This window comes from Rhineura floridana, chromosome 11 (genome assembly GCF_030035675.1).
Source record: "Rhineura floridana isolate rRhiFlo1 chromosome 11, rRhiFlo1.hap2, whole genome shotgun sequence".
Classification (NCBI taxonomy): domain Eukaryota; kingdom Metazoa; phylum Chordata; class Lepidosauria; order Squamata; family Rhineuridae; genus Rhineura; species Rhineura floridana.
Genome location: NC_084490.1, coordinates 4,762,101 through 4,788,465, shown reverse-complemented (window position 1 = coordinate 4,788,465; position 26,365 = coordinate 4,762,101). Strand labels below are relative to the sequence as shown.

The window sequence follows — 26,365 nt, the reverse complement described above, 5'->3', positions numbered from 1 at the left end:
ATGGAGAGGAAGGAGGCCAGGGCAGGTGCATATGAGAATGTGCTGGATCAGGCAGTAACTCAAGCTAGCCCCATCCTGAGAAAACAGGCTACCTCTCCTGAAAGCTCCTTCCCCATGACTGAAGCCATACCCGAGTGAGCCACAACGAAATTCGCTGATGAAACAAGGTGCGGCTTGTGATACTCTGTGCCAGGGATAGCCAACGTGGTACCCTCTAGCTGTTAGACAACAACTCCCATCGTCTCAGTCGGCACAGCCAATGGTCAGGAATGATGGGAGCTGTAGTCCAACATGTGCAGACCACTGCTCTGGCTTCCCCCGGGTCTACGCAAAATAAATTAACTATGCACTGTAGGATCAGCAGGCCAGCTTACCTGGAGTCAATTCAAACAGGGCAAACTTTCACACACCAAATATCCCTTAATAGGAAATTATGTTTGGAGCTTCACACACTATCAGCTTTGTACTCACATAACTGTCATGGCTTCCCCCAAAGAACTCTGGGAACTGTAGTTTAGTTAGCCCCCACCCCCCCTCCAAACACACAGGTATAGATTCCAGGGGAAAGGATATGTCTTCTGAACCAGTTTTGATTTGACATTAATAACTCAGTGAAAAAGCCCCAAACCAGAAAAAGCCCCAAAATAAAACACCCGCACACCCATGAACCCACATCTCAGGAAACCACGAAGGTTGTGAAACACCTTTATTTAACATTCAGCCATTCCAACAGAGGGGGAAAAGGGACACTTGAACGAGGGGGCGGGAACAGAACCAGCAAGTATAAGCAGCACTTGAGAAGTTGCTGAGGTGGAAATGCATGAGGAGAATCGGGGCCAGTGGGATATCATATTCCCATTCTGGGAAACCGAGTACATCCCGTGCAAAAGGCACCTCCTTCAAATGACAGCTTGCGGAAGATCGGGGAGGGGGCAGCAGGGGCCATTCTTCCTAGAGACAGGATGAAAAAAGGGCATGGGAGTGTCGTTATGCAGCCACATGGCTTCCCACACGCAAACGGCGGACCTGTCCTTTGTGGGGATTGGGGGAGGGAGAGGGGGGGAACTGGGGGCACAGGTGCTCCATCATCGCAGGCCTCCCCCGCGGAGCGCCAGGACCAAATGAAGCACAGATCCACCCTGGATCTTGTAATCGGCAGCTGTTTTCTCGTCGTTCCTGGGAAGAGACAAAGGCAGGGAGGGGTTAGGACACCCTTCGCCCGCCACAGGTTTTGGACTACAACTCCCATCAGGCCCAGCCAGCGCAGCCATGCTCCAGGTTGGCTAAGGCTGGGTTAGGGTCTCTACAGACACCTTGTATATATGTTCAAGCGACAGGGCACGTAATACACCTCAGCACGGTTCGCCTCTTCCTTCTAAGGATGCCTGGGGTTGGCAGACCTCCCAGAGAGGCCCTTCTCTCTGTCCCACCAATGTCTGACGTGCGTTTGGTAGAAACTTGAGAAAGGATTTTCTCAGCAGCTACTCCCTGCTGCGGGAGGCTCCTCTAGCCCTCTTCGTGATGGCATTCTGCTGGCAGAGAAAACCCTTTTTATTTAAACAGGTGATTACCAACTTCAGTTTTTGCTTTACTCTGCTGCTCTTCCTTAGAACGCTCTTTCAATGCTCTTTTCATTAGAAAAGACAATAATGCTGAGGAAAACAGAAGGGAGTCGAAAAAGAGGAAGGCCAAACAAGAGATGGGTTGATTCCATAAAGGAAGCCACAGACCTGAACTTACAAGATCTGAACAGGGTGGTTCACGACAGATGCTCTTGGAGGTCGTTGATTCATAGGGTCACCATAAGTCGTAATCGACTTAGAGGCACATAACAACGGCAACTGCTTCTCTTACACTTAAATGTGTGCTTTAAGTTATGTTTTTAACTGGCTGCCTTTCCAAAAAATCTGTTCCTACCCAATGTTCATATAGCACTGTTGTGATATTGCTTTTAAAATATATATGATCTATTGTGGATGATGATGTTGTTAGCCACCTTGGGGGCGAATTCTTTTTTTTTTCTCTTTAAAGGCAGGGTACAAATATAATCCATAAATTAAATAAGGGTGAGGTTCTCGCAAAGTGTAACCTCTAGAACAGGTGGGAAACCTTTGGCCCTCCAGATATTTCTGAACTACGACTCCCATCAGCCCCAGTCAGCAGGGCCAATGGCCAGGAAAGATGGGAGTTGTAGTCTAGCAACATCCGGAGGGCCAAAGGTTCCCCAGCCCTGCTCAAGAATGAGAGTGGGGAAGTGGAACTGGATCTGGCCAGCAGGGCTGATTCGTACCTCCCCACCCCAGCTAGGGTTGCCAGGTCTCCGGTTTTCGGCCGGAGACTCAGGGAAAAAGGGGCCGTCTCCGGCGTCCGGCAATACTTGTTTTAAAAAGGTGGATCTCTGGTTTTCATTGGCCCCCTCAGCCACGCATGCGTGATTGACCACGCATACGTTGGGCTGCGGCTGGCCGACTTCCGCTCTTTATCATTCAGGCTGCTCAGGCAGGCAGGACTTGAGCAGCCGCCACAGTGAGGGAGAGGGACCTCTCCAGCAGCAGCAGCCCTTGCCCGCTCCCGCCATCACCCACCCACAGAACATACAGGTGAGGCGCGTGCGTGAGGGTGATGATCTGATGGCCCATGGGTGGGTGGAGGCGAGCGGTGGCAGCGGAGGCTAGGCTGGGCCAGCCTGGCTCTCTTAGCCCCGGCCCGGACTCGGAGCCAGTTCCCCTGGGGCTCAGGCTGCTGCAGTCTCTGGTTGGGGGCGGGGGGGGCCATCACGGCCGCTGCCGTGGGTGGAGGTGAGTGGTGGCAGTGGAGTCCAGGCTGGGCCGGCTCCCTCTTAGCCCCGGCCCGGTCCGGATTCGGAACCAGAGCCAGTTCCCCTGGGGCTCAGGCAGGCTGCAGTCTCTGGTTGGGGGGGGCATCACACGGCCGCTGCCGCGCCCAGCGTCTCAAGACGAGGCCCACGCCAGCGGGTGAAGCCGGCGGCCGTCCTCCTTTCCCAAGCCTTCTGCTGAGCCTGTAGGCTGCGTTGGCCCTTCTCGGCAGCGGTTGCTAGGAGACGGGTCCGACGCAGCTTGTCAGCCTCAGCAGGAGCCGTGGAGGGCAGGCCGGGCCGGCTCCTTTTTAGCCCCGGAGCCGGTTCCCCTGCTCCGGAAACGACGGCCGCCGGCTTCACCCCTCCTGCTGTGGGCGCCGCTGGGCACCAGCGGCCACGATGCCCCCCCCCCAGCAGTGCCAAGCAGGAGGGGCAAAGCGGCCGGCCGTCCGGAGCAGGAGAACCGGCTGGACTAAGGAGGAGCCGGCCCAGGCTGCCCTCCACGGCTCCTGCTGAGGCTGACAAGCTGCGTCGGACCCGTCTCCTAGCAACCGCTGCCGAGAAGGGCCAACGCGGCCTACAGGCTCAGCAGAAGGCTTGGGAAAGGAGGACGGCCGCCGGCTTCACCCGCTGGCGTGGGCCTCGTCTTGAGACGCTGGGCGCGGCAGCGGCCATGTGATCCCCCCCCAACCAGAGACTGCAGCCTGCCTGAGCCCCAGGGGAACTGGCTCTGGTTCCGAATCCGGACCGGGCCGGGGCTAAGAGGGAGCCGGCCCAGCCTGGGCTCCACTGCCACCACTCGCCTCCACCCACGGCAGCGGCCGCGATGGGCTCCCCCGCCCCCAACCAGAGACTGCAGCAGCCTGAGCCCCAGGGGAACTGGCTCCGAGTCCGGGCCAGGGCTAAGAGAGCCAGGCTGGCCCAGCCTAGCCTCCGCTGCCACCGCTCGCCTCCACCCACCCATGGGCCATCAGATCATCACCCTCACGCACGCGCCTCACCTGTATGTTCTGTGGGTGCCTTTTTTTGTAGTTTTATTTTTACTATTTAAGTTTGGAAATGATGCCAAATTTTTGTATCTCTTTAATCAATGTGTTATATTTGGTGATATATATTGCATTATATATTGATGTGTATATCAATATATACTGATATGTATTACACTTACACAAACACATTAAAAGGGTGAGAATTCTAGCCTTTTGCATACTACATAGCCTCTTCATAGAGCTCCCAAGCAGTGATATCTTGGTGTTGTGATGTACAGAAATGGAGAATATACCCTGGATTCCTGATTTTATTTTACTGGGGTGAGGTGGGGGTGATTTGCAGCACTGAATTTTTCTGAACAGAACACTTACAGATTTTCTGACAGGTGGCTGACTCCTGATACTAAACAATTGCACCAGCTTATCTGCCAATAGGTCAGTGGTGCCTTTAAAAGCATCAATCCATCTCTTGTTTGGCCTTCCTCTTTTTCTACTCCCTTCTGTTTTTCCCAGCATTATTGTCTTTTCTAGTGAATCGTGTCTTCTCATTATGTGTCCAAAGTATGATAACCTCAGTTTCATCATTTTAGCTTCTAGTGATAGTTCTGGTTTAATTTGTTCGGACACCCAATTATTTGTCTGTTTTGCCTAGAATGTCCTCCCTTGTCCTTAACATGGCTGCAACCGTATCTACTCAGAAGTAAGTCCTATTGAGTTCTATGGGGTTTAGTTCCTTAATAAGCATGTTTATAATTTCTGCCTTCAGGAGCATCCATCTGTGCTCCCATCTAACATCTCTGCAACACTAGGCTCCTTTCTTCCAATAATGGCCTGGCCTGAGGGCACGTAAACCCTTCTTGCCAGAAGCAAGGAAGCTAGATTAAATGTTCCCTAAAGGTGTTGAACTGTGACCTGGGAGACCAGGGTTCAAATCCCCACACAGCCATGAAGCTCACTGGGTGACCTTGGGCCAGTCACTGCCTCTCAGACTCAGAGGAAGGCAATAGTAAACCACCTCTGTCTGAATACTGCTTACCATGAAGACCCTATCTGGGACTAACTGGAAGACAGTCCATTTCCATTTTGCATCACCCTAAGCTTGTGAGAAAGAATGACCTTGTCACTTCAGATGAACCTAGGAACACCCTATTTTAGGTAAGATTTCTATTTTAATCTCCAGAGAATTTTTTTTGAATGGCATGCTCCAAGCAACTGTGGTTGATACAATGTATCATGCTTAATGATATCACTAGGGCCCTCCCCGTGACGTCACTAGGGCCCTCCCCGTGACGTCACTAGGGCCCGCCCTGTGACGTCACTAGGGCCCGCCCCGTGACGTCACTAGGGCCCGCCCCATGACGTCACTAGGGCCCGCCCCCATTTTCTCAGGTTTTTGGATGGCTCCGACCTGGCAACCCTAACCCCAGCCAAATTCGACAGGCATGCGGGGCCATCCACCTATCAATCACCTAATGTCACAATGACATCAGATGACCTTTTTGCCCCGCATGAGTCTTTGAAAAGTGCTCTGCAAGACCCAACCAACAGCTGACTGAAAACGACTTCACAAGACCTGACAAAGCGCTACCTTGCACAGCACTCTGACTTAGCAAGACCCAACAAACAGCTGATTAGCAGGTTTTGCAGAGCCCCTTGCAAAGTGCTATTGCACAGCACTTTGCCCAGGAGTTTGTAAGACCCGTTTGCCTGAACCAGGCTGTCACCTGTCCCGTGCCTGGCATCATTTACGACTGCCACCTGTAGGGCAGGTGGGCATGGCTCAGCCAAGAGGAGCCTGCAGGCCAGAGGTTCCCCACCTCCTGCTCGCTAACCTTTATCCCATAATGCACTTGGGCAGTGCGTGCTTCGATCCTAGTAGCCCTACAAGCACCGGGCATTCCCCACAATGCATCAGGAAACAGCAGCCCCTCCTGACGGACTCACATCTGCTTGCCACTGTAGATGAGGCGCTGCTGTTGTGGTGGGATGCCTTCTTTTTCTTCCACTCGCTCTTTTATTCTCTCCACCTTGGGGAAGGGGAGACAAAGAAGAGTCATGTTCCATCCAGAGCCGTTTGTAGCTGCAACCTGTCTGAGGCAGTCAACATCTCACAAACTCACGTCAACCCTGGTGGGTAAAGCTGGCTGAGAAAGAATAATTTCCCTGCAAGGTTTTCCAGTTGAGAAAAGAAACAGGCAGCCTGCCACCCTTTCAAGCTCTTTTGCTGTCTCCTAAGGGTACCGTCCAAGCTTCTGGGCCTCCCCATCTTCAGGGCCACAACAGTCCTACTCAATAGCTGCTGGATGCAGGCCAGAAGGATCTGATGGAACTGCCAAAGAGTCTCACTCTGGTCCCTAACATGACCGGGGAAGCATGTGGGTGGTTTGGAGATGGATAAGCATTGTGGCTCAGTTGCCCTGGAGACAGAGAGGTGACAGCTGATGGCCCTGACTCTCCTGCAAGAGGATGGAGGGCCCTGCTGCACAAACACAGCTGCTACCTGAAGGAGGAACGGCTTCACCATCTGGCCAGACAGAAAGAGGCCAAAGCAGGGGGGGGGCAGTGTGGGGGCAGGCATAGTACCCTCTAAACCCCTTCCCCTCCACAACAGCAGCCAATCCCAGAAAGGAGCAGAAACCCAAATCCTGGCTAAACCCACCTTCCTCCACAACTGCAGCTATCCATCTATGTTTTTTAATAATTTCGACAACCGCTTAAACCTGTAGTTTCTAAGTGGTGTACAACATACACAAGAAAACGGTTTAAATTAACCGTAAGATCAGAAAAGCTCAGTTAAAATGCCTGTTTTACAGAAGCACTGGAAGTTCAACAGAGAGGGAGAGCTGTCTGATGTCAGCTAGGAGGGGGTTCTGCAGAATTGGGCTTGGGAGAAGGAAGGTGGAACACAGCCCACAGCTGCACATACCAACCCCTCACACTAAGGTATAGGGAAGGCTCCCTCCAATACTAGAATGGAAGAACCAAGCAACTGACTCTCTCCTACAAGCAGAGATGCCCCGCTGCCACCACGAGACATTTTTGCAAAAGGCAGGAAGGATAACCAGCAGCAGCACCACCACCACCACCTCTGCCGGGTTCGTTTGCCTGAGGATGGTACCTTGTCTGTGGGTTCAATGTCGATCTCAATCTCTTTTCCAGTTAGCGTCTGCAAGGAAAGAGAGAAGCCTCAGCACAAGCGGCCACCCATCCTCTCCCATCCCACATGATTCAGCCTCCTCTTCAGGTGGCAAGGCTACAGGACAGAAATCTTTTCTCCAAATGCTCCGAAAGAAAGGTTTGAAAAAAAGGGACTGGCTGTCCTTCCTTACAGCCCTCCACACTCTCCCTTCCCGTTCTGCATTAGGATTTCAGGTCCTTCTCCCTGGACACAAGTCTTTCTAACCTTCCTCTCTGACGCCTCTCAGAACTGGAGCTTGTGGCTTCTGTTTCCCATCATGCTCCAGGGTGGGATCCAAAGAGAGTATCCCACAATACCCCATGCCAGCACTTCTGGCTCCTTCTACCTTGGCCCTATGGGGATCCACTCCTTAGATTTGAAACAGGAGCCAGTTTTCTCTGTGCCATCTCCCATCGTCAATACAGTATACACTAGAGGAGTTGAAAGGCTGGCAGCATCCCCATCACAAGTCCAAGCAGCTAGGGGAAATGTGAAACACTGGAATAAACAATTTCAAAGCATGCACTTGCTGACATCCAGGCTGCAAACTGCTCAGAAGCAAGTCCCATGAATTCGACAGGAGACTGTGGTGTTAGAATTCGTTATGAAATGCAGTTCCTGGGGTGTGGCCTGACGATCAGGAAGTCTTGGATCCACGCAGGTCGTTAGCAAATTGGCATCAACTTCGCCAACAAGGAACAAAGGGAGGTTGATGTTTATAGGTGCTGCTTGCTAGAAGCTCAGGCCTAGATTTCCATCTGAGCAAGCAACTCCTTAGTGGAGCTGGTGGGAGTTGTAATCCACAACATCTAGAGATTACCAGGTTGGAGGAGGCTACTCTAGAGCCTTCTGGGTTGATGGCACCCCAACTATGAAACTCCTTGGCACCTTTCCCACTAAAGTTCAGGTGGCAGCAGAAAAATTTAATTAAATTACATTTTTAGATGGGAGCCTTGCATATTTTATTTCTCGTCCTAGTTTTAATTGTATTGCATTTTACTGTAAACTGATCAGAGAGCTTTGTTTTGGAGTGGGACATAACGACTTTTAAGACAAAATAAAATAAGTGCACAAGTATTGGGGGGAGGGGGAAGCAGTGTTAGCGACAGTCATGCCAAGAAAAGCTTGCCACCTTTCTTCCAGAACTCCTCAGTCTCACAGTGTGTAGCAGTATGCAAGGTCCACCCTTAAAACATATTATGAATGCACATTCTTTTACGATGTAGTATTCACATGGCTCCTCTTTAAGTGATTAAAAAAACACCAAAAATAAGTGTGGTTCATGACAGATACTATTGGAGGTTGCAGATTCATAGGGTTGCCATAAGTGATAATCAACTTGAAGGCACATAAAAATGTAAATATACTGCCTTCAAGTCGATTCCGACTTATGGCAACCCTATGAATGGGGTTTTCATGAGGTTGAGAGGCAGTGACTGGCCCAAGGTCACCCAGTGAGCTTCATGGCTATGTGGGGATTCGAACCCTTGTCTCCCAGGTCATAGTCCAACGCCATATTATGCCAATCCATTAAGTCAGGGGTCCAGAACTGTATTCAGCCCAAAGGCCACATTGCCTTCTGGGGTTACAGAGGGTTGGACTCAGTGGCCTTATAGGCCCCTTCCAACGCTACTATTCTATGATTCTATGAACCTTCTGCGGACCATGTGCTGGTGGTGGGCTGGGCCAACCAGAGCAAGTAATATAAATTTTACCTTTGTATAGTAGGCTACTTTCTACACACACTCATACATCCCTTCCTATCCTCCATCCAGGCAATCATTATAGTTCAAGCCATATTCCAGCCAGGCAAACACACTCAAGGAAGTGCAAAGAGGGACAAGGCTGAAGAGAGTCCAAAGAAGCAGAGAGAAAAGCTTGGAGGACAGCATTTGGCCCCCAAGGCTGGAATTCCTCACCCCTGTATTAAGTGATATAAAATATCATAAAATGCTTCAAGTAGTACCTAAGGGTGATAACTGCAAAATTTAGTATTGGGCTTGCAGCTGAAATTGATGCAGTTGCAACACAACACTTACTCCAGTTTCACCACTGGGTGTAGCTGTTCAGCATCAACTTTGAGCCAATCATAAAACGCTAGAGCCTGACACCTAATGCTGGAGTTAATCACCCAGAGATATATTTAATGAAGCTTATAGCCCAGTTTCTGATGGGAATGTTGAAACTTCTGATGGGCTTGTTTTACTGCTGCTGTTTAAACTGTCATCTCATTGATGATCACTGTTTTATATTTTATTGTTACTTTTGGGCTGTGATTTTTTAAAATTGTAGGACAGCTAAAAACAGTATTTTAAATAAAATAACTAATTAAAATACTTGACAGACCCATAAACACTCTCTGTGTTACAGTAGTACAGTTTATTTATTTATCCATCTAACACTAGCTAGGTATATGAATGATATGCATTGAGAAGGGCCTTTTCATAGTTTAGGCAGCCAAGGAGAGGGGGGGCGTTTATTAGAATGGTTTATATGCCAAAGACAATGGGGCTCGTGCGTCCTCCAACTGAGAAGAGGAAATTTCAGCAGGAGTAGCCTAGCACATCACACCTGCTCAAATTCCCTCTTCTACACCACTGCAGCAACGGCCCTGCCCTCGTTTTCATCTGGCCACCCTACATCTTATCCCTTATTCTGAAAGTGGTGCGAGGGGCAGGCAGAAATCCACTCCCAAGAGCTGTACCGGTTTAACTTCTGCCTGTAGGGCACCTGTGGGAGGAGCCTCTCTTCATAGACACACCGTGCAAATACCTGGCAAAGGGAGGAGCCCCATCCACTATATCCAGGGCTGGGAGGAGAAGGGGGCAGAGAGAGAGAGAAAGAGGAGGGAGGGATGCCTGCAGATGGCCCACAATGTCCCGCGGCAAGAGCGATAGAAAAGGCACAAAGCCATCCCGTCATGCTCCGGGGGAATGAGGAGGAAGAGGACGGGGGGTACCCTTCTCCTTCCATCCCACCCGCGATTAGGAGTAACCCCCTTTTGTTCCTTACCTTCACTTTGATCAACATCGCGACCAGCCTCTCAGTCAGTCACTACACACCCAACCTCTGACCTCGGAAGCAGAACCGGGCAAGCCTTTCGCGGGACGTTCTAGTGCACTCGCTCGCTATCTTTCCGATCTTGGGTGACGTCACTTCTGGTGGCCCCGCCCCAACTGCTTTAATTATTAGTATGGCAAAAAAAGAGAGAGGAAGGCCTCCCGTTCATTGTTATTATTTTTTTAAAAAAAGAAACCGGTGAAAAAGTTTAGAGCTCAAAATAAAACCTGTGGTTTTGTCCAGTGGTTGAATTCCTGCTTGGACTAACCGCTTCAATGCCTCCTTTCTGTCCCGCAGTGCATCATGGGAGATTTTCCACACAAGTGAACCATCAGGTTATTAAGAATTGTCAGCTACTTTTCCTCTCGATTCTTCCTTGCCTTTTCTTTCATACTGCGGAAATAGCCGTTCCTGAAATTGGTTCATTGGCGGGGTGTGTATTTCCACACTTAATTGCTTGTAAATAATTTTCTACTGCGTAGGCCTTCAGTTTAATTGGACTACATTTCCCGTCAGGCACAGCGACAGAAGCTAGCTACGCCGCGCGCTGCCTTCTGGGAATCGCGTTTTCTTTCTCGTATCGTCGTTCTAAGGATTGGATTGGTTAGCAGATTTGATATCACATACGTCACGTCGTTCGATGACGTAAGGCGTGTTGCTTCGTGGGCTTTGTAGTAAAGTTAGTGTTCTTTACTATTATACAGAACCAGGGAGAAGACTACATCTTCCACAAGGCACTGCGCCGAATATAAAGGGTCCACAAGGGAGGGAGGAAGAAGAGAAGCCGGTGAATGTCCGCGGTAGAAAGGAAGCTCTCGCTGACTCCTCTCTTCTGACATCGGGTAGCCGCAACCGGAAGTGAGTGGGGAAAAGGGGGTTTACCGGAAGTGGGGTTCAATCAGGCCCCACACACTAGTCCCCCCCAAAATAAACTAACCGTTCTGATGTGAACCACAGCTTATTTGTTATGAGCGGGTTGGGGGTCCTGGACTGTGATGCAAGGTTGGCATTACTTATGCTAACATCAGAGCGCAATGTTGGGGAAAGGGTCAGGAGTTGGGGTTTACACATCTGTGGCAGTTACACCTCTGTCCCAGTTTGTTGGGAATGAGCCAGCTGCCTCACAGGCATGTGCAAATGCTGAAATCATGCGCACACTTTCCTGGAAGTCTGTCCAATTTGAAACCAGTGGAAGTTGCTATCAGCTGATAGCATTAGGATGAGTGGTGGTGATGATATTGGAGCCAGGATGGTGATGAAAGCCATGTCTAAGTCTCCATTGCTGTTGATAGGTTGAGATGGCGCATCTCTGTACGAGGTTTGCCAAAGGGCTCACAGATTGGCAACAAACTAGGAGGCAGAGATGATGGTGGAGGTTTCAGTGTGGCAGAAGTTGTGGCAGCTCCGAAGTTTGCAGTGGGATGTCCTAATAGGCCATGGCAACAGAGGCAGGGAAGCAGGTTTAAGGGGTAGTGTTGGGGGACAGATTGTAGATTGATAACGAACTTCATGAGGACCAGTGCTTTAGAGTTGATTTGGAGATTAGAGATGTAACATGCAGAGTGTTTTTTTTCTCCACAGAGTGGTTTCAAGAGGGCAAGAGGGACTGAGGTGAGAACAGAGGTCATGAGCTGCTCTTAGAAAGCTGTGGTTCCTGGAAGCAATACGAGTCACAGCGGGTAAGAGAACTTAACTACCCACTGATTGTTGTGAGAACATTTTCTTTTTAAAAAATCCTTATTGTGCTAACAAAATAGCCTTCAAAAATAAATGTGTATCCTTAACATGAGAACAGTTTGCACCACTGATCATTTAATTGTTATGTATTGATTAATGCTGACATTCCCCAGGCAGAATAAGCCAGGAGTTGCTCTCTTGTGTCCCAGACTTCCGAGTGCGACTCTTTTGCTTTTCTTCCAGGGGTCCAAGATGCCGCACATCGACAATGACATTAAGTTAGACTTCAAAGATGTCCTTTTGAGGCCCAAACGGAGTACTCTGAAGTCCCGCAGCGAGGTGAGAATGGCCCTTTTGAGTCTCCCTGCAGGTTCCAGATCGGATAGGATTGCTGAGCTTGCCGGTTGGACATGAGATGGGCCATTGAAGGGAATCGGGGCTTCTACATGAGAGACCTCTTTGACCTTTGAAGCCCTTTCTTCACAGCTAGACACGGGGAAGGTGGTGAGTGCTGAGTCAGATGGGCTTGGGAGTGTCCCCATCAGTGGTCATGTTACAGATGTTTATTCTGAAGCCATGAGGACTAGCAACTTCTTCTTTTTTTAAGGAAATTGCAGTTTTTGCTTGACTTCCAAGTGATAGCAGCTTAGACCTGATCTTTGCATGAGAGGGTGTATGTGTGCAACAGTCTTCCCCTTGCACAGTCGTCCTCTTTGTCTTGGGCTGCCTGTCAAGAGACAGTTGGACCATAGCACTGTGAAGCCCAGTGGCTGGCAACATCTATTCAGGTGGTTCAGCTAGAGCCAGGAGTGAGGAGCCATTTTCAGTCCTAGGGCCACATTTCCTTCTGGGTAACCTTTTTTTTGGGGGGGTCACATGCCACTGGTGGGCAGGACCAAAGGCCAAAGTGGGCAGAATGGCAAACATGAATTTTACATTGAAAAAAGCAGGTAAGAGAAAAATCAACTCATTTGAAATGTGGTGTTGGAGAAGAGCTTTGCACATACCATGAACCGCAAAAAGGCAAATAATTGGGTGTTAGAACAAATTAAACCAGAACTATCACTAAAATGATGAAACTGAGGTTGTCATACTTTGGACACATAATGAGAAGACAGGATTCACCAGAAATGACAATAATGCTAGGAAAAACAGAAGGGAGTAGAAAAAGAGGAAGGCCAAACAAGAGATGGATTAATTCCATAAAGGGAGTCACAGACCTGAACTTACAAGATCTGATCAGAGAAACAAATTCCCTGCCCTCAACTCTGTGGTGGGAGAGAGCTGTTTTTCTCTTTAAGTGACACCTCAGAAGATAGGCACAGTGACGTAGGGGCTTCTAGGGGCCACACAGCTCTTGTAATAGCTCTTTACATTTTGTCTTCTCCCCCCCCCCAGGTGGATCTCACGAGGTCCTTCACATTCCGTAACTCCAAGCAGACATATACTGGGATCCCCATCGTCGCTGCCAACATGGACACTGTAGGCACCTTTGAGATGGCCAAGGTCCTTTGCAAGGTGCGGTGCCTGTTGAGGAGAACAGCTTGCTGGCCACAGTTTAACCTAGGGTTCCTTATCAGAATTCACCTGATCTGCATGGCCAAGGGTGGATAGGTTGAGAGCAGGTATATCAGGCCTTCTATACTGGTGCCTGTAGGGCAGTGTTTTTTTTTCAATCTGGAGGGTAGCGAGAATTCCAACTCCATCATCCCTGACAATTGGTTGAGGTGGCTGGGGATAATGGGAGTTGGAGTCTGGCAACATCTGGGGACCTAGGGTTGAGGGATGCTGCTCTAGGGCAGTTTCCTCCTTACTCTTCTCAGGGTCTGTCTTTTTTTCCACCCTCATCTCTCCCCAGTTCTCTGTCTTCACTGCCATCCATAAACATTATAGTCTAGACCAGTGGAAGGAGTTTGCAGCTGAGAACCCGGATTGTCTGCAGGTGAGTAGACACTGTCACCATCGTTTGTGCTTCAGAGTACCAAACAGCAGCTCTTTTCCAGGGTTTTTCTTGGAGTGGCCCTTACTTCTGGAATTGCCCTGAGGATTAGTGCTCTGCTCCTGCCCCCAGAAAACAACCCCCACTGCAACCAAGTCTTTGCCATCCCATCTTTTCTCTAGCCGGTTGTTTACAATCTGCCCCGATGCCTCTCCCCAGAACATGGCGGCCAGTTCAGGCACTGGTCCCTCGGACTTTGAGCTGCTGGAGCAGATCCTGGAGACGGTGCCGGAGGTGCGCTACATCTGCCTGGACGTGGCCAACGGATACTCCGAGCACTTTGTTCAGTTCCTGAGGGACGTGCGCAAGCGGTTTCCTGATCACACCATCATTGTATGTTTGGCTTCCCTTTGGGGCATCTGGCTGGCCACTGTGAGAGCAGGAGGCTGGACTAGATGGGACCTCTTGGGCCTGATCCAGCTGTAGGGCTCTTCTGATGTTCTTCTCCCAGACCATTTTTTTTCGCCAACCTGCTCTTAGAGCGGTTTCTAGCACAAACAAAAAAAGCCCTTCCATCAAAATCCAGCGTTAGGTCTATGTAGAGTAGACCCACTGTAATTAATGGACAAACCCAGCTTGGATCTATTAATTTCCATTGGTGTGTGTAACATAGCTGGATACAAAGCAGGTGTTTAAAATTAAGATAAAAAAAATGTAAGAGCATCACCTCAGTAAATAGGTACTATATTTCAGCAATGGCACAGTCCTCTGATCCAGAACAGGCAAACAAAATCCACCCTAAGCTCGGGTGAACAGAAATGTCTTGAGCTGGTAACTGAAGCTCATAAAAAAGGGAGTTATCTGTGCCTCCATGGAAACAGAGCTCCATAGGTGGGGTGCAACCACTGAGAAGGCCCCGTTACACACACTCAAGCAAGCAAGCAAGCAATTCTCATTGGTGGGGGAACAGTGAGAAGGGCCTCCTCTGCTGGCCTCAAAGCCTAGGCAGGTTGGCATTGGAAGAGGCTTGCCATCAGATACTTAGATCCCAGGGGTTTATATGTTTACATCTACACCTTAAATTGGGCCTGTCAAAATATAGGCAGCCAGTGCAGATCCTGCAGGACAGGTATTATGTGGTTGCATGTTGAAGTGGCAGTCAACACTCTGCAGTTTCTGGACTGTCTTCAAGGGCAGCCCTATGTAGACTGTATTACAGTAGTCAAGATGGGAGGGTACCAGAGCATGCAAGACTATATGGCATGGCTGTCTTTCCTGAGCATGCCCCACCATTTTTCACTTCCTTCCCATTGTTTTCACACCATGGTGTTTCCTTCACTGTAAAGTCTTCAGACTTTTGTCTGCATGTCCCACTATGGTACGTCCCACCCAAATCAAGCTTCTTGGTCCCACCTTATGGGAGACTTCTTGCCATGCTTGCTGTCTCTTTTGCCTCCCCAGGCTGGGAATGTGGTGACGGGGGAGATGGTGGAAGAGCTCATCCTGTCAGGAGCTGACATCATCAAAGTGGGAATTGGACCAGGTGACTACAAAAGGACGGGTGGCCTTCATGCTTGGGGTCAAGCCAGTCTTGGGGTTATGGTAGGAGGTTTGATGTTCCACCATGTTGTGTGAATTATGGGATATCCATACTGAAGGGACACTAATTTACTGAGAATGACCTTAAGGTCCAGGTAGATAGATGGGAGGAGGTCATCCTTTGGGACCAATGTGGGCAACTTTTGGCCCTCCGGATGTTGCTGAACTACAACTCCTATCATCCCTGGCCATGGGCCGTGCTTGCTGAAGCTGATGGGAATGGTAGTTTAGCAACATCTGGAGGGCCAAAAGTTGCCTACTTTTTAGGGGGTGCCCATCTGTCTGTCTTCCTTTCCATCTTTCTCTGGAGTATTTGTACCTTGGCTACCAACCATAGCTCTGATGCGGCTTATCATATATTTAAAATACCTATGCAGCTGTTTAAAGTGTTTCTGAGTAGCCAGTCATGTTAAGGATGGTTTTGTATTGTTTCTAAATGTTTAAATGTTGCTGTACACCCCTCTGATGTTTTGTGGGAGGGTGGAACATAAATACTTCTATAGACAAAGAAGTAGACAATAAAATAGACAATAGTGCAATCATTTCGAGGTCAGGGCAAAGGTGTATATATTTTCCCCTGGTTCTGGTGCGTGGCACCCTGGAGCTGAATCTCCTGGCTTGGATCTGGCACTTGAAAGCAGGCCAAGGTTTCCTCCCTGGGCTGCTGCCGCCTCCCACAGCCCCCGGCCCTGGTGGCAGATGCAGAAGGCGCTGGGGGAGCAAAGGCCTCAGACGCCTCCCTCTCAGGCCTCCCACCTGCCACTCTGCAGCAGAATCTCCTGATCTGGAGGGGGGGGGAGTAAAATTCGTTACTGGGGTGGGGAAGAGCAACCACAGTGAAAGGGAGAGCAGCTTTCTTTCTGGGGTGGGGCGCCTGCCACTTCTCAATTGGAGATGAGGGGGCCCTTAAAGACCTGTCCCACCCCTCCCAAAAGGCAGGCTGGCTAGCTTGAACCGCTTGCCTCGTCTCGTTCCAGGCTCGGTGTGCACCACGCGGAAGAAGACGGGGGTCGGCTACCCCCAGCTCAGCGCTGTCATGGAGTGTGCAGATGCCGCCCATGGCCTCAATGGGCACATCATCTCGGTGAGAAACCCAGCTCCAGCGCCAGAGTGCCGGGAGTGTCGTCCCAAAGCCTGAGAGTCTGAACTGGAACTCTTTTAGAACAGGGAGGGGGGACCTGTGGCCACCCAGGTGCTGCTGAGCTACTGTTGCCATCGCTCCTGTCCGCATGCCCTGCTGGCGGGTGCTGGAGGCTAAGAACACCTGGAGGGCCAAAGCTTTTCCATCCCTGCTTCCAATGAAAACATTGTACGAAAGCGTTTGTGCCAGGAGCAAACATTTCTCCTGCCTGCGGGGTGAGAAAATATCCAGGCAAATGCCCACATTTTCCTGCCAGTTGCATGTGAGGACGGCCGTTTCTCAGAATATGCCCATTCAAGTATTGCTCCACCCTAACTCCATTCATATGGTCAGTTCTTGAGATCCTCAAACTCTTGTCATATTGCCGAGTATGTCAGGAGGGCAGTTGTGGAGTTTTAGAACTGGGTTAAGAGTTCTAGGACAGACCTGCAGCTAGTTCTGATGTTTCTCTGCCTTAGGTTTTCTAGCCATGAGGACTAGGAGCTTGCTCAGTCTTTCTCAACCCATTTATTGGCAGTTACACTTTCATTCGTTAGCAGAAGACAGACCCTTAGGATTGCAGCCTTAGGAAAATTAACTTGGAAACCCAAGATTGTCCTTCCGCCCTCTCTTCTACAGGACGGAGGCTGCAGCTGCCCAGGGGACGTGGCAAAGGCTTTTGGTAAGATTCCATTCTTCCATCTTTTCCCTGGTTAAATTTGTTGGAGCGAAGGCAGAACCCCGAGTGGCTCTCAAGCGTTGCTGCTCATGAGGCTTTAACAACTCATCTCGCACTGCTCCTGTTTCCGTGGTGGGTTTAGGTGCCGGCGCAGACTTTGTCATGCTGGGGGGAATGCTGGCTGGACACACAGAATCCGGCGGGGAGCTCATTGAGAAGGCAGGCAAGAAATACAAGCTCTTCTATGGCATGAGCTCAGAGGTGGCTATGAAGAAGTACGCCGGAGGCGTTGCCGAATACAGGTGTGGCAGCAGGAAAGAGTGAAATGCTTCCTCATTTCTCCATCCTACCCAAGTAACAAATGTTGCAGGGTGGAGAGCTCCTGTTCATTGTTCCAGTCCGTCAAACATGCCCTCCTCCAAGATACTCCATTCCATGTCCTCCCACCCTCGTTTCCTCTAGTCCTCATTGGTGTAGTATCCCATGGCGCTCTCTTTCCAACGCCAGCGTTGCTGCAGCTTACCTGGAGAGAGCTGGGATGGCTGGCAGGGGAGTCAGGACACTGTGGGTGCACTGGCAGAGCCAATCTGGCACACCCACTCAGGCCCAACCTCACTGCCCCAGCCCCATCCACGTAAACTGCAGATGGCAGGAGTGTCCTCACCACCACCCCCAGACTGCTCATTGTGCTGGGTTTTGTTTGGGGGGGGAATTCCCCACTCTAGATTTTTAGGATCTCTGCAAATCTTGCGGCTGTGCACAATCTGTATTTTTTTCTTGCACATGGGTGGTGCTGTTTTGGCTACATAAGCATCAGCCCTCATGCCTGACCGTCAGCAATAGCGGGAGAGGGGGCGATTGTGAATCTCTTGGGTGGAAACGCTGCCGGGGCCAGAGCCTGCGTGGTGGCATCATGGAATGTTCATGAAACTCCTGATTGAAATGGGAGGAACACATCAGTAACAGAACACTGATGAACAAAGGAGAAGGTCCGTCGGGCTGCGGGATCAAGTGCAGTTGGAAAGGGGATCACGGAAGGCAAATTGTCTTGTGGTCATGGCTCGAGTTGACCTGGCACTTTCTTCAACCCAGCATCTTTGCTGTAAATGAACCAAAGAATTAAACACAAGAAGTCTGTCTGCTGGGACCTGTCAGATCCACAGTTGAAATGCACTGATAGTTCTGGCCCGCAGAGAAAATGGATTTCTAGTAAGAACTGAGGTGGGCGGGAGATGGCTGGTTCCTGTATTTACAGGAGCAGGGAACCAGATCCAGAAATGGTCACGCCTCTGTGGGGCCACTTTTGACAGGTGGGTGGGGCCGCCCACCTGTCTCCTTAGGGCATCACGCGATTGACGCTTCCAAGTGATGGCTGCAAAAAAAGAGAGCTCTAAGTGCACTCCTTTGTAACCGTGCCTTGAACTCGATGCTTTTTGAATTCATCGCCTTTTTTCTTTTGCTGCAACAGAAAAAGGCACCAAATCCAAAAAACACTGAAGTTTGTCAAGCTGCAGACTGAACTGTTTCTTGTGGCCGACATAAAGACGTTGGTTTGCCCAGAATGGCCTGATGGGCCTTAATAGCTGTGTTTTGGGAGGTTCCCCCATAAATGTTACGATGCGTGCAAAACGTACTGGGTGAGGAGCCAGCGGGATGGGCCTCCCTCACACCTCCTTGTCTCTTCCCTGCAGGGCATCAGAGGGGAAGGTGGTGGAAGTGCCTTTCAAGGGCGACGTGGAGCACACCGTGCGGGACATCCTGGGCGGCATCCGCTCCACCTGCACTTATGTGGGGGCCGCCAAGCTGAAGGAGCTCAGCCGCAGGACCACCTTCATCCGGGTCACCCAGCAAGCCAACCCCAGCTTTGGGGAGGCAAGTCCACCCTGACCTCCCCCTCTGCCCCCATGAGGCAGCTCCTGCGCCAGCCCAACTTCTCCAGTCAATCTGATTTTAGGTTACGAAGTGGGAGAAGTGCAGGATGGCCGACTGACGCTCTTCCAGGTTCACGCTGGCGCTGACCAATTACGCACCCCTTCCCTCACATCAGGCTCACACTACATTTCTGCTGTGGCATTCCCTGCTCGTTTCAGGACAGGCAGATTTCCCTCCTGTGTGAACAGGAGAGGGAAAGAAAAAGAGAGAGTGCGTGTGCAGTAATTTTATTATATTGGTATGCCAGTATTCCAAAGTCATGCTTCTCAAAGTGGCTTTTGTGCTGCAGAAACTCCATCTTTCTTTCCCGAGACCAAACTCGAAAGGGAACCATGGCCCTGTGAGACAGGGAAGGAGTGTTCTGTAGCCCTCCCCTCCCAGACAAATTGGAGACAAAGAGAAGCAAAGTGGCGGCTTTTGCAGTTTTTACTGAAACCGGAATAAAACTCTCAAAGTGACTCTGTGGGGCGTGTTTGGTGGCAGAGCCGTCCCTCACATTGGCGTGGATGTTCTGCGGCCTGAAGCGTCAGCACACCTGGAGGGGGAGGGAAGGATGGGGTTAAGGTGTGGCAGAGAATGATGGCCCTTCCTGGCAAGGGAGGGGAGGGGTCACTCACTGACTCCGGATGTCCCTGAGGTGCCACTGGAAGGTGGGGATGAGGGTGTTGTGCTGAGTGTTCTGGTACTCGCCCTGCTGGAGGGGGAAAAGGAGGAGTGGTCACGGCTGCCCGACCCCTTCAAACCCCACTGCCGCCCCCTTCCGTCTCAACGGAACCTCAAAGAAGGGCCAGACACAGCCTGCTTCTATCATTTATTACTATAGGGGCCTCCGTGCCCAAGAGGAAGAGTCCCTGTCTCAAGGAGCTTACAATCTGAACGTGACAAAGGGATAGTGGTGTTGTGGGCACACGGAAGCAATAAGCGAGTGTTTCACAGACGTGCTTAGGCTGATTTATGGGCTCTGTTACTGTGCGACAGTCTTTCCCCAGACCTGGTGCCCTTCAGGCATTTTGGACTCCAACTCCCATCAGCCCTGGTTGCAGGTAGGGCACAGGAACCATGGGGAGGAGCCAAAGGCTTCAGAGAAGTGCCACAGCCACTCCTGCAATCCTTGCTGAAGACCTCATCTAGCTCAGCGTGGCCTCCTCCGTCAGCCAAGGCCCTGTTCTGAGCCCACGCTCCTGGTTGCTGGCTTCCTGGGCGTGCTGCTCCTCACCTTGAAAGGGGAACTGCCCCCCTCGCTGCTCGAATTCAGCACAACGTCCTCAGCTTCTTCTGGATAGAGAAAACACACGAGGACTGTGGCTGCTTGCCCCTGCACACGTCTCCCCGCCCCCCCAGGCAGCCAAGGCGGCATCTCCGTCTCAGGTGGGAATGCCAGGAGAATGTTTTAGCAAGTTTCTTGCCCTTTTAACAGGAGGAAAGCAAATCTGTGGACAACCAGGTCAAGGCTCAGCAGCGGGGTGGGGAGAATTCAGCGCCTGGCTTGGCACCTCTCATCAGGACTGCCTCTAGAGCCAGGTGAGCGACATCACACACCTTCCCTGGGGCCTATGCCAGGGATTAGCATCCTGAGCTTTTTTTAGGGCCCTTGCTGCTCCTTGCTAGATCAAGAGACATTTCAATAGAAACAGAGCAGGGCAAAATGGCAGGGCAGACCTGGGCAGAGAGGGGTGGGTGGGAAGAACAAGGGTGATTTTGGGAATAGGAATATCCATGATATGATTTGTGCTGTCAGTAGGATATTCTGTTAAGTTGCTGTTGGTTGTTGCTTTTGGCTTCATTTGAATGGAAAGCGGCACAGAAGTAAAATGAACCAATCAAGGAAAAAGGGGTGGCACGGGTAAGAAAAGCCACCCCCACCCCCCCGGCAAAACGGCCCACCCTCAAAATCTGGCCGTCAAGCATGCTTTCTGGAATGCTTTGCCATTGAATCCCAGCATTCTTTTCCAAACCTGAATGTCGGAAACAGCCCACAGGAAGTAAGCGTGGGCTCAACCAGCCTTCCTCAACTTGATGGGAGTCCAAGTCCCATCAGCTCCAGCCCACACAGGCACATGCTAGCTGAGGCTGATGGGAGCTGGGACTCCAAAACATGTGGGGTGCAGCAGCTTGGGCTTAACTGACTGGTTTGCAGAACACATTCAGCTCAGAATTACACACACTCAGGCCTGCATGGATCCAGAGTAGGAGCACTACCTACCCATTTCCTGGTTGCCCAAGTGATGTCGGTGAGAATCCCTGAAGGGGAGAAAAGAGGATACAGTGGGTAGCTGTTTAGGAGCAGCAGGATGAGGAAAATGAGAAGGGGCCAGGGAGGCACTCACTCTTCCTGGATGCAGGCTGAGCGATTCCTGCCTGGGTTTGACTGGGCGGGCTCAGGTGTGCTATGCCCTGCCTCCTCACTGTGGACTAGATTGCTTGAAGGGCTAGGAGAGGGTGCAGGCCATGGAAATCCTGGAGAAAAAAGGACAGCAGGTTGGAAACGTGGGACATGGGGAAAAAAATCTCAGGTGTCGTACATCAAACCCCTTTACTCACCTACGGTCTGGTACCCCATGACTGAGAGATACCGTGAGAGGATGGTGGCATCTGGCTGGGGAGCGTGGTCAGGCCCTTGGGTGCAGGCGGCGTCCAGTAACTAGGGAGGGAAAGGCAGAGTCAGGACTAAGGTTTCCAGACTTTTGTCAAGGAGACACTCTCCAAAAGATGGGTGCATGCTAACTCTAGCACGTAGGGAAAGCGCTGCTTCAATGCAGTTTGCAAAGGCAGCTGTGTGTGCATGAAAATGGGTTAGATGGGCAGGTAGCTGTTCCACCCACTCCAAAAAATGTGGCTGCAGAGGCTTCTGCATGCAATAGCTGTGTGTAGCACCCACAGAATCCCAAGATCTGGGCTCCTTTGGAGGGGAGCAAGGGGGGATATGAATTTTAAAAATAAAATAAAAATAATTCTGTTTGTTGATTGAATGCCCTGCTGGCCCAGTTTACCCACTACCCACAAAAAGTGAACTGTTTGTTTATACAGTTCCCCCCCCTAATTCATTTACAGTAGGGGTTCCCAGACTTTTTTCTGCACGGACCACTTGAAGATTGCTGATGGTCTTGATGGACCATTTAAATTATTTTTATGACTGTTGCAGCAGTTGTAATGTGCTATGCTAGATGCTGACTTGTAGGATTCTTTTATCACCTCTTAGTGGCTTTGTAAGCTGATCAAATCCTGATCCAAAGGCCTTCCACACCCACTCCACTCCCTGGAATTTTAGCCGGTGTGTGTGTGGCAAAGATTGCTGCTTTATATGACATCAGACCACTAGTCCATCCCTCCAAGACAGGCAGTGTGTCTCAGGCAAGGGGTCTTTGCCAGCTCTGCTACTTTAGACCCCTTTAACTGGAAGAGGAAAGACTGAACCTGGGACCTTATGACCACTGAGCTACAAGGCTCACCGCACCCAGGACTGCTGAAGGCAGCGGGGGCAGAAGCACTGACTCACAGCTTGCTTCCAGACCATGCCCTGTTCCTACTTCTGGCTGGTACCTGCTGGAAGTGGGGCTCAGGAAGGGTGTTCTCTAGTTGCCACAAGTAATCATGAAAGAGCTCCTCCACCACATGCAGGAAGGATTCCCCGTAATCATTTTCCAGATGCTCCTAAATGGTAAAAGAACCCAAGAAGTTTTTTTTTTTAATTAACTCAAAAAACCTTATTTCCCAGCTCAGTCACCGAGATCTGCAGGAGTGGCTCTGGTTGTCCCCCAAGTTGGTGAGGCTCATTTAACACTGACACAAAATCGAGCCTTCAGTATCATTGGCCCAGCCTCTGGAATGCTTCGTCAACAGAGATTCAGCAGGTGCCTTCTGTTTTAACTTTTAAGCACCTGCTGAAAACCTTTCTGGTCCGATCAACTCCTTTGAAATGTGTTGGAGGAGAGCTTTGCGCATACCAACCATGAAAGAGACAAATAATTGGGTGTCAGAACAAATCAAACCAGAACTGTCACTAGAAGTTAAAAGGATGAAATTGAGGTTATCATACTTTGGACACATAATGAGAAGACATGATTCACTAGAAAAGACAATAATGCTGGGAAAAACAGAGGGGAGTAGGAAAAGAGGAAGGCCAAACAAGAGATGGATTGATTCCATAAAGGAAGCCACAGACCTGAACTTACAAGATCTGAACAGGGTGGTTCATGACAGATGCTCTTGGAGGTCACTGATTCATAGGGTCGCCATAAGTCGTAATCAACTTGAAGGCACATAACAAGATGTCCTTTTGCAATAGTTGACCTTTGTTTTTATTGTAGTTTTAGTGTTTTTTATAGTATGGTGGTTGTTTTTAACTTGTTGTAAATCACTTTGATGTTTTTAACGAAACACAGGCATACAAATATGAAGTAGCTCTCAGACAGCAATGGTCTTTTGTATCATCTGCTACTTGATCCTTTTATCTGGAGCGGCTGGGGATGAGACCTTGGACCTTCTGCAAGCGAAGTGTGTGTTCTGCTATTGACTCTCCCTAAATATTGGCTCCTGCCCAACACAGGTAGCTAATCCCTCACCCCCTTGCATTAGTCAAACACATTCCGGCCCAACCTTCCTCTCCATATTGTTCCCCCTTTCCCAGCCTCACCTGCACATACTTCTCCCTTTGCCCACGGTCCCTCAACAAGCCCAACACCAGATCCCGAAAGTTCCCCTGGGCCGTCTGCACCAGTTTCAAGTCCTGATCGGTCTAGGGCAAAAGGAAGAGACGGCACAGTAAGCACCTTCTTAACGAAGGGGCGGGCTGAGCAGCCTAGAAGCAGCATAGAGAGGAGGAATACGTGGTGGGAATTTGAGCTACACTGGCTGGAATGCAGGCACTCACGGCTTTGGGGTGGGGAGGAGTCTCCGTTTCTGGAAAGTACGTATCTATGGCATTGTAGATTTCCCCACTTGGCTGCTCCTCCTGAAGCATGTTCATGATCACCTGGTAAAAAGAGAAGTCAAGGAAAAGAAGAACATAAGAAGCCGCCTTGTACCGAGTCAAAACCATAGGCTTATCTAGCTCAGGACTGTCCACAATCACTGGTAGCGGCTCTCCAGAATTTTCAGACAGGAAGTTTCTCCCAGCCTTACCTGGAGATGCCAGGGATTGAACCTGCGACCTTCTCTATGCAGGCACTTTACTACTGAGCTATGGCCCTTCCCAAGGGATGGTAAGTTGGCCTCATCTATGGGGACCTGGGATATTTTTGGTGTGGGGATTGGGGAAAAGGAAAGCAAAGCATTATGGAGTAATAATCTGTGAAAACTGGCTGGGCAGAGCTGCAGAGTTTTGTTGTTAAAACCTCAGGCATCCCCAGTGCCAAAGCATGACATGACATCTACACATGCAAACATGTCAGCTCGTGACTTACCTTGGCCTGGAGGCCCAAACGCAGCTTTGCGAGATGCCGGAAGTGTACCAAGTCAGGTGCCGCTTCCCCCACTGCTGCCAGCAGTGCCAGGACCTGGGGGAAGTCGTGGACCTGGCGCTCCCGGACCACATGCCAGGCTGCAGCAGCCACCAGCCGCAAAGCGATGCAGGGCTCAGAGGCTGCCCTTGTGACAATGGCTTCCTCCTCTTCCTCTTCCACCATGGCTGCCATTGCCTGAGGACAGAAAAAGCATAAGAATAACAGGAAAAGGAAGGAGGTGGGTGAGGGCCACAATCAGGCCCCAGAAAGACTGTTCCTGACCAAGCCCCGCCCCCAACTTCCTATGCTTCTCCCCCTCTGACTCCACCCCTTCCACTGATGCCTCCTCTTCCACAAGGCCCCGCCCCCTCTGCACCTCTTTTAATCTGCCCTTTCCTCTCCAGAGACCGTCTATTCCTTTTAGGTCCCACTCGCTTATTCCGCCCAGCTTCTCTCAGGCCCCGCCCCTTGCCAGCCGCGCCTCCATTTCGAGTGTCCCTCCTCTGGCCCCGCCCCTCCTTTCTAACGACCCTCCGTTGCTGTTGGCAACCGTTCCTCACCCTTTTCCTGCGACCTCACTGCCGGGTAGGCATTCGCCCTTAATCTCTTTTTCTCCCTTGTAAGATCTGGGTGGAGAACCCGGAAAAGCTATTTTAGACCCTGTCTTCCCACTCCAGGTCTTCTTTACCGCGGCTCTTCGGGCATTTGTTGTATTTACTGCCACACTTCCGGTGCGCTTCTATGGGGATGAGTTTACGTGATCGTGTTGATGTCGTCACTTCCACTGGTATCCCAAGGAAACGTGAAGACGCAGTTTCAATTCCCCGCGTAGCCTCTGAAGAGCCACAGTGTCCCCTGGTGGTTCTCCGAGGAATTGCGCCGCTAGAGTAGCCGCCAATCAGGAAAGAGGAAGGGGGCGAGAGGGAAATTTATGCAAATTTCAAAGGAAATCCCCACATTGCAGGCTGGAGGGGTTGGGACCTGGAGAGTGTGTCTTACCACAGCCCTTCAGTGTAGTCCACTGTTAATATATTTTTAAGATGTTTTGTTTTATTATTATTATTATTATTTATTAAATTTATATCCCGCCTTATGGCCAAAAGGCCCTCTAGGCGGCTTACAAAACACGAATATAGCAATACATACATCAATAAAATAATACAATTTATATTTATTTATTTATTTATTAAATTTATATACCGCCCGACTAGCAATAGCTCTCTCTTTAATTCTCAAAATTAAATAACAAATAACATTATTAAATGAAAGAATAAGAAATCAAAATCAATTACAGCAAATTTTAAAAACTGAGTTAAAATTAGATTAAAACGCCTTAGAAAAGAGGAAGGTCTTAACTTGGCGCCGAAAAGATAGCAATGTCGGCGCCAAGCGCACCTCATCGGGAAGACTATTCCACAGTTCGGGGGCCACCACTGGGAATGCCCTAGTTCTTGTTACCACCCTCCGACTTCTCTATGAGTCGGAACTCGGAGGAGGGCCTTTGATGTAGAACGCAGTGTACGGGCAGGTTCATATCGGGAGAGGAGTTCCCACAGGTATTGTGGTCCCACGCCTTATAAGGCTTTATAGGTTAAAACCAACACTTTGAATCTGACCCGGAAGCATATTGGTAGCCAGTGCAAGCGAGCCAGAACAGGTGTTATATTTTAATATATTTTAAAGTGTTTTTAAAATGTTAAAAACAGGGGGTTGGACTTAATGGCCTTATAGGCCCCTTCCAACTCTACTATTCTATGATTCTATTTTTTCGAGTGCTTTTAGTGTTTATTTGCTGCCCTGGACTCCTTCTGGGAGGAAGGGCGGGATCTCAATTTAATAAATAAATAAAATGAATAATGGACAACACTTGTTAGGCTAGGACCTGGGAGACCAGGGCCCAAATGCCCACTCAGCCATGAAGCTTCCTAGATGA

At 50.1% G+C, this 26,365-nt stretch overlaps 3 protein-coding genes across 9 annotated transcripts; 1 reads left to right on the top strand and 2 right to left on the bottom strand.

The window, feature by feature from the left end:
- Positions 1–689: 689 nt before the first annotated feature.
- NEDD8 (NEDD8 ubiquitin like modifier) lies at positions 690–10,485 on the bottom strand. Its single transcript, XM_061592150.1, has 4 exons — positions 9,998–10,485; positions 6,926–6,973; positions 5,752–5,834; positions 690–1,176 (listed from the first exon to the last, which is right to left on the bottom strand). The coding sequence occupies exons 1-4, from the start codon at positions 10,013–10,015 to the stop codon at positions 1,086–1,088; spliced, it is 240 nt and encodes a 79-aa protein (XP_061448134.1). The 5' UTR covers positions 10,016–10,485; the 3' UTR covers positions 690–1,085.
- Positions 10,142–19,449, top strand: GMPR2 (guanosine monophosphate reductase 2). Of its 4 annotated transcripts, none has more exons than XM_061592140.1 (12): positions 10,142–10,380; positions 10,750–10,903; positions 11,627–11,724; positions 11,966–12,061; positions 13,121–13,240; positions 13,581–13,664; positions 13,881–14,054; positions 15,123–15,204; positions 16,238–16,344; positions 17,020–17,062; positions 17,202–17,361; positions 18,751–19,449. In XM_061592140.1, the coding sequence occupies exons 4-12, from the start codon at positions 11,975–11,977 to the stop codon at positions 18,944–18,946; spliced, it is 1,053 nt and encodes a 350-aa protein (XP_061448124.1). In that variant the 5' UTR covers positions 10,142–10,380; positions 10,750–10,903; positions 11,627–11,724; positions 11,966–11,974; the 3' UTR covers positions 18,947–19,449. The 4 variants fall into 4 exon arrangements, with proteins under 4 accessions (XP_061448124.1, XP_061448125.1, XP_061448123.1 ...); XM_061592139.1 differs by lacking the exon at positions 10,142–10,380 and adding an exon at positions 10,381–10,478; XM_061592141.1 differs by lacking the exon at positions 13,121–13,240 and having other exon boundaries at positions 10,379–10,478.
- Positions 19,203–25,192, bottom strand: TINF2 (TERF1 interacting nuclear factor 2). Of its 4 annotated transcripts, none has more exons than XM_061592144.1 (11): positions 24,993–25,191; positions 24,394–24,627; positions 23,862–23,963; positions 23,625–23,726; positions 22,532–22,642; positions 21,533–21,632; positions 21,319–21,448; positions 21,195–21,232; positions 20,208–20,266; positions 19,609–19,685; positions 19,203–19,526 (listed from the first exon to the last, which is right to left on the bottom strand). In XM_061592144.1, the coding sequence occupies exons 2-11, from the start codon at positions 24,622–24,624 to the stop codon at positions 19,484–19,486; spliced, it is 993 nt and encodes a 330-aa protein (XP_061448128.1). In that variant the 5' UTR covers positions 24,625–24,627; positions 24,993–25,191; the 3' UTR covers positions 19,203–19,483. The 4 variants fall into 4 exon arrangements, with proteins under 4 accessions (XP_061448128.1, XP_061448130.1, XP_061448129.1 ...); XM_061592146.1 differs by having other exon boundaries at positions 19,609–19,682; XM_061592145.1 differs by lacking the exon at positions 24,993–25,191 and adding an exon at positions 24,809–24,900.
- Positions 25,193–26,365: the final 1,173 nt, after the last annotated feature.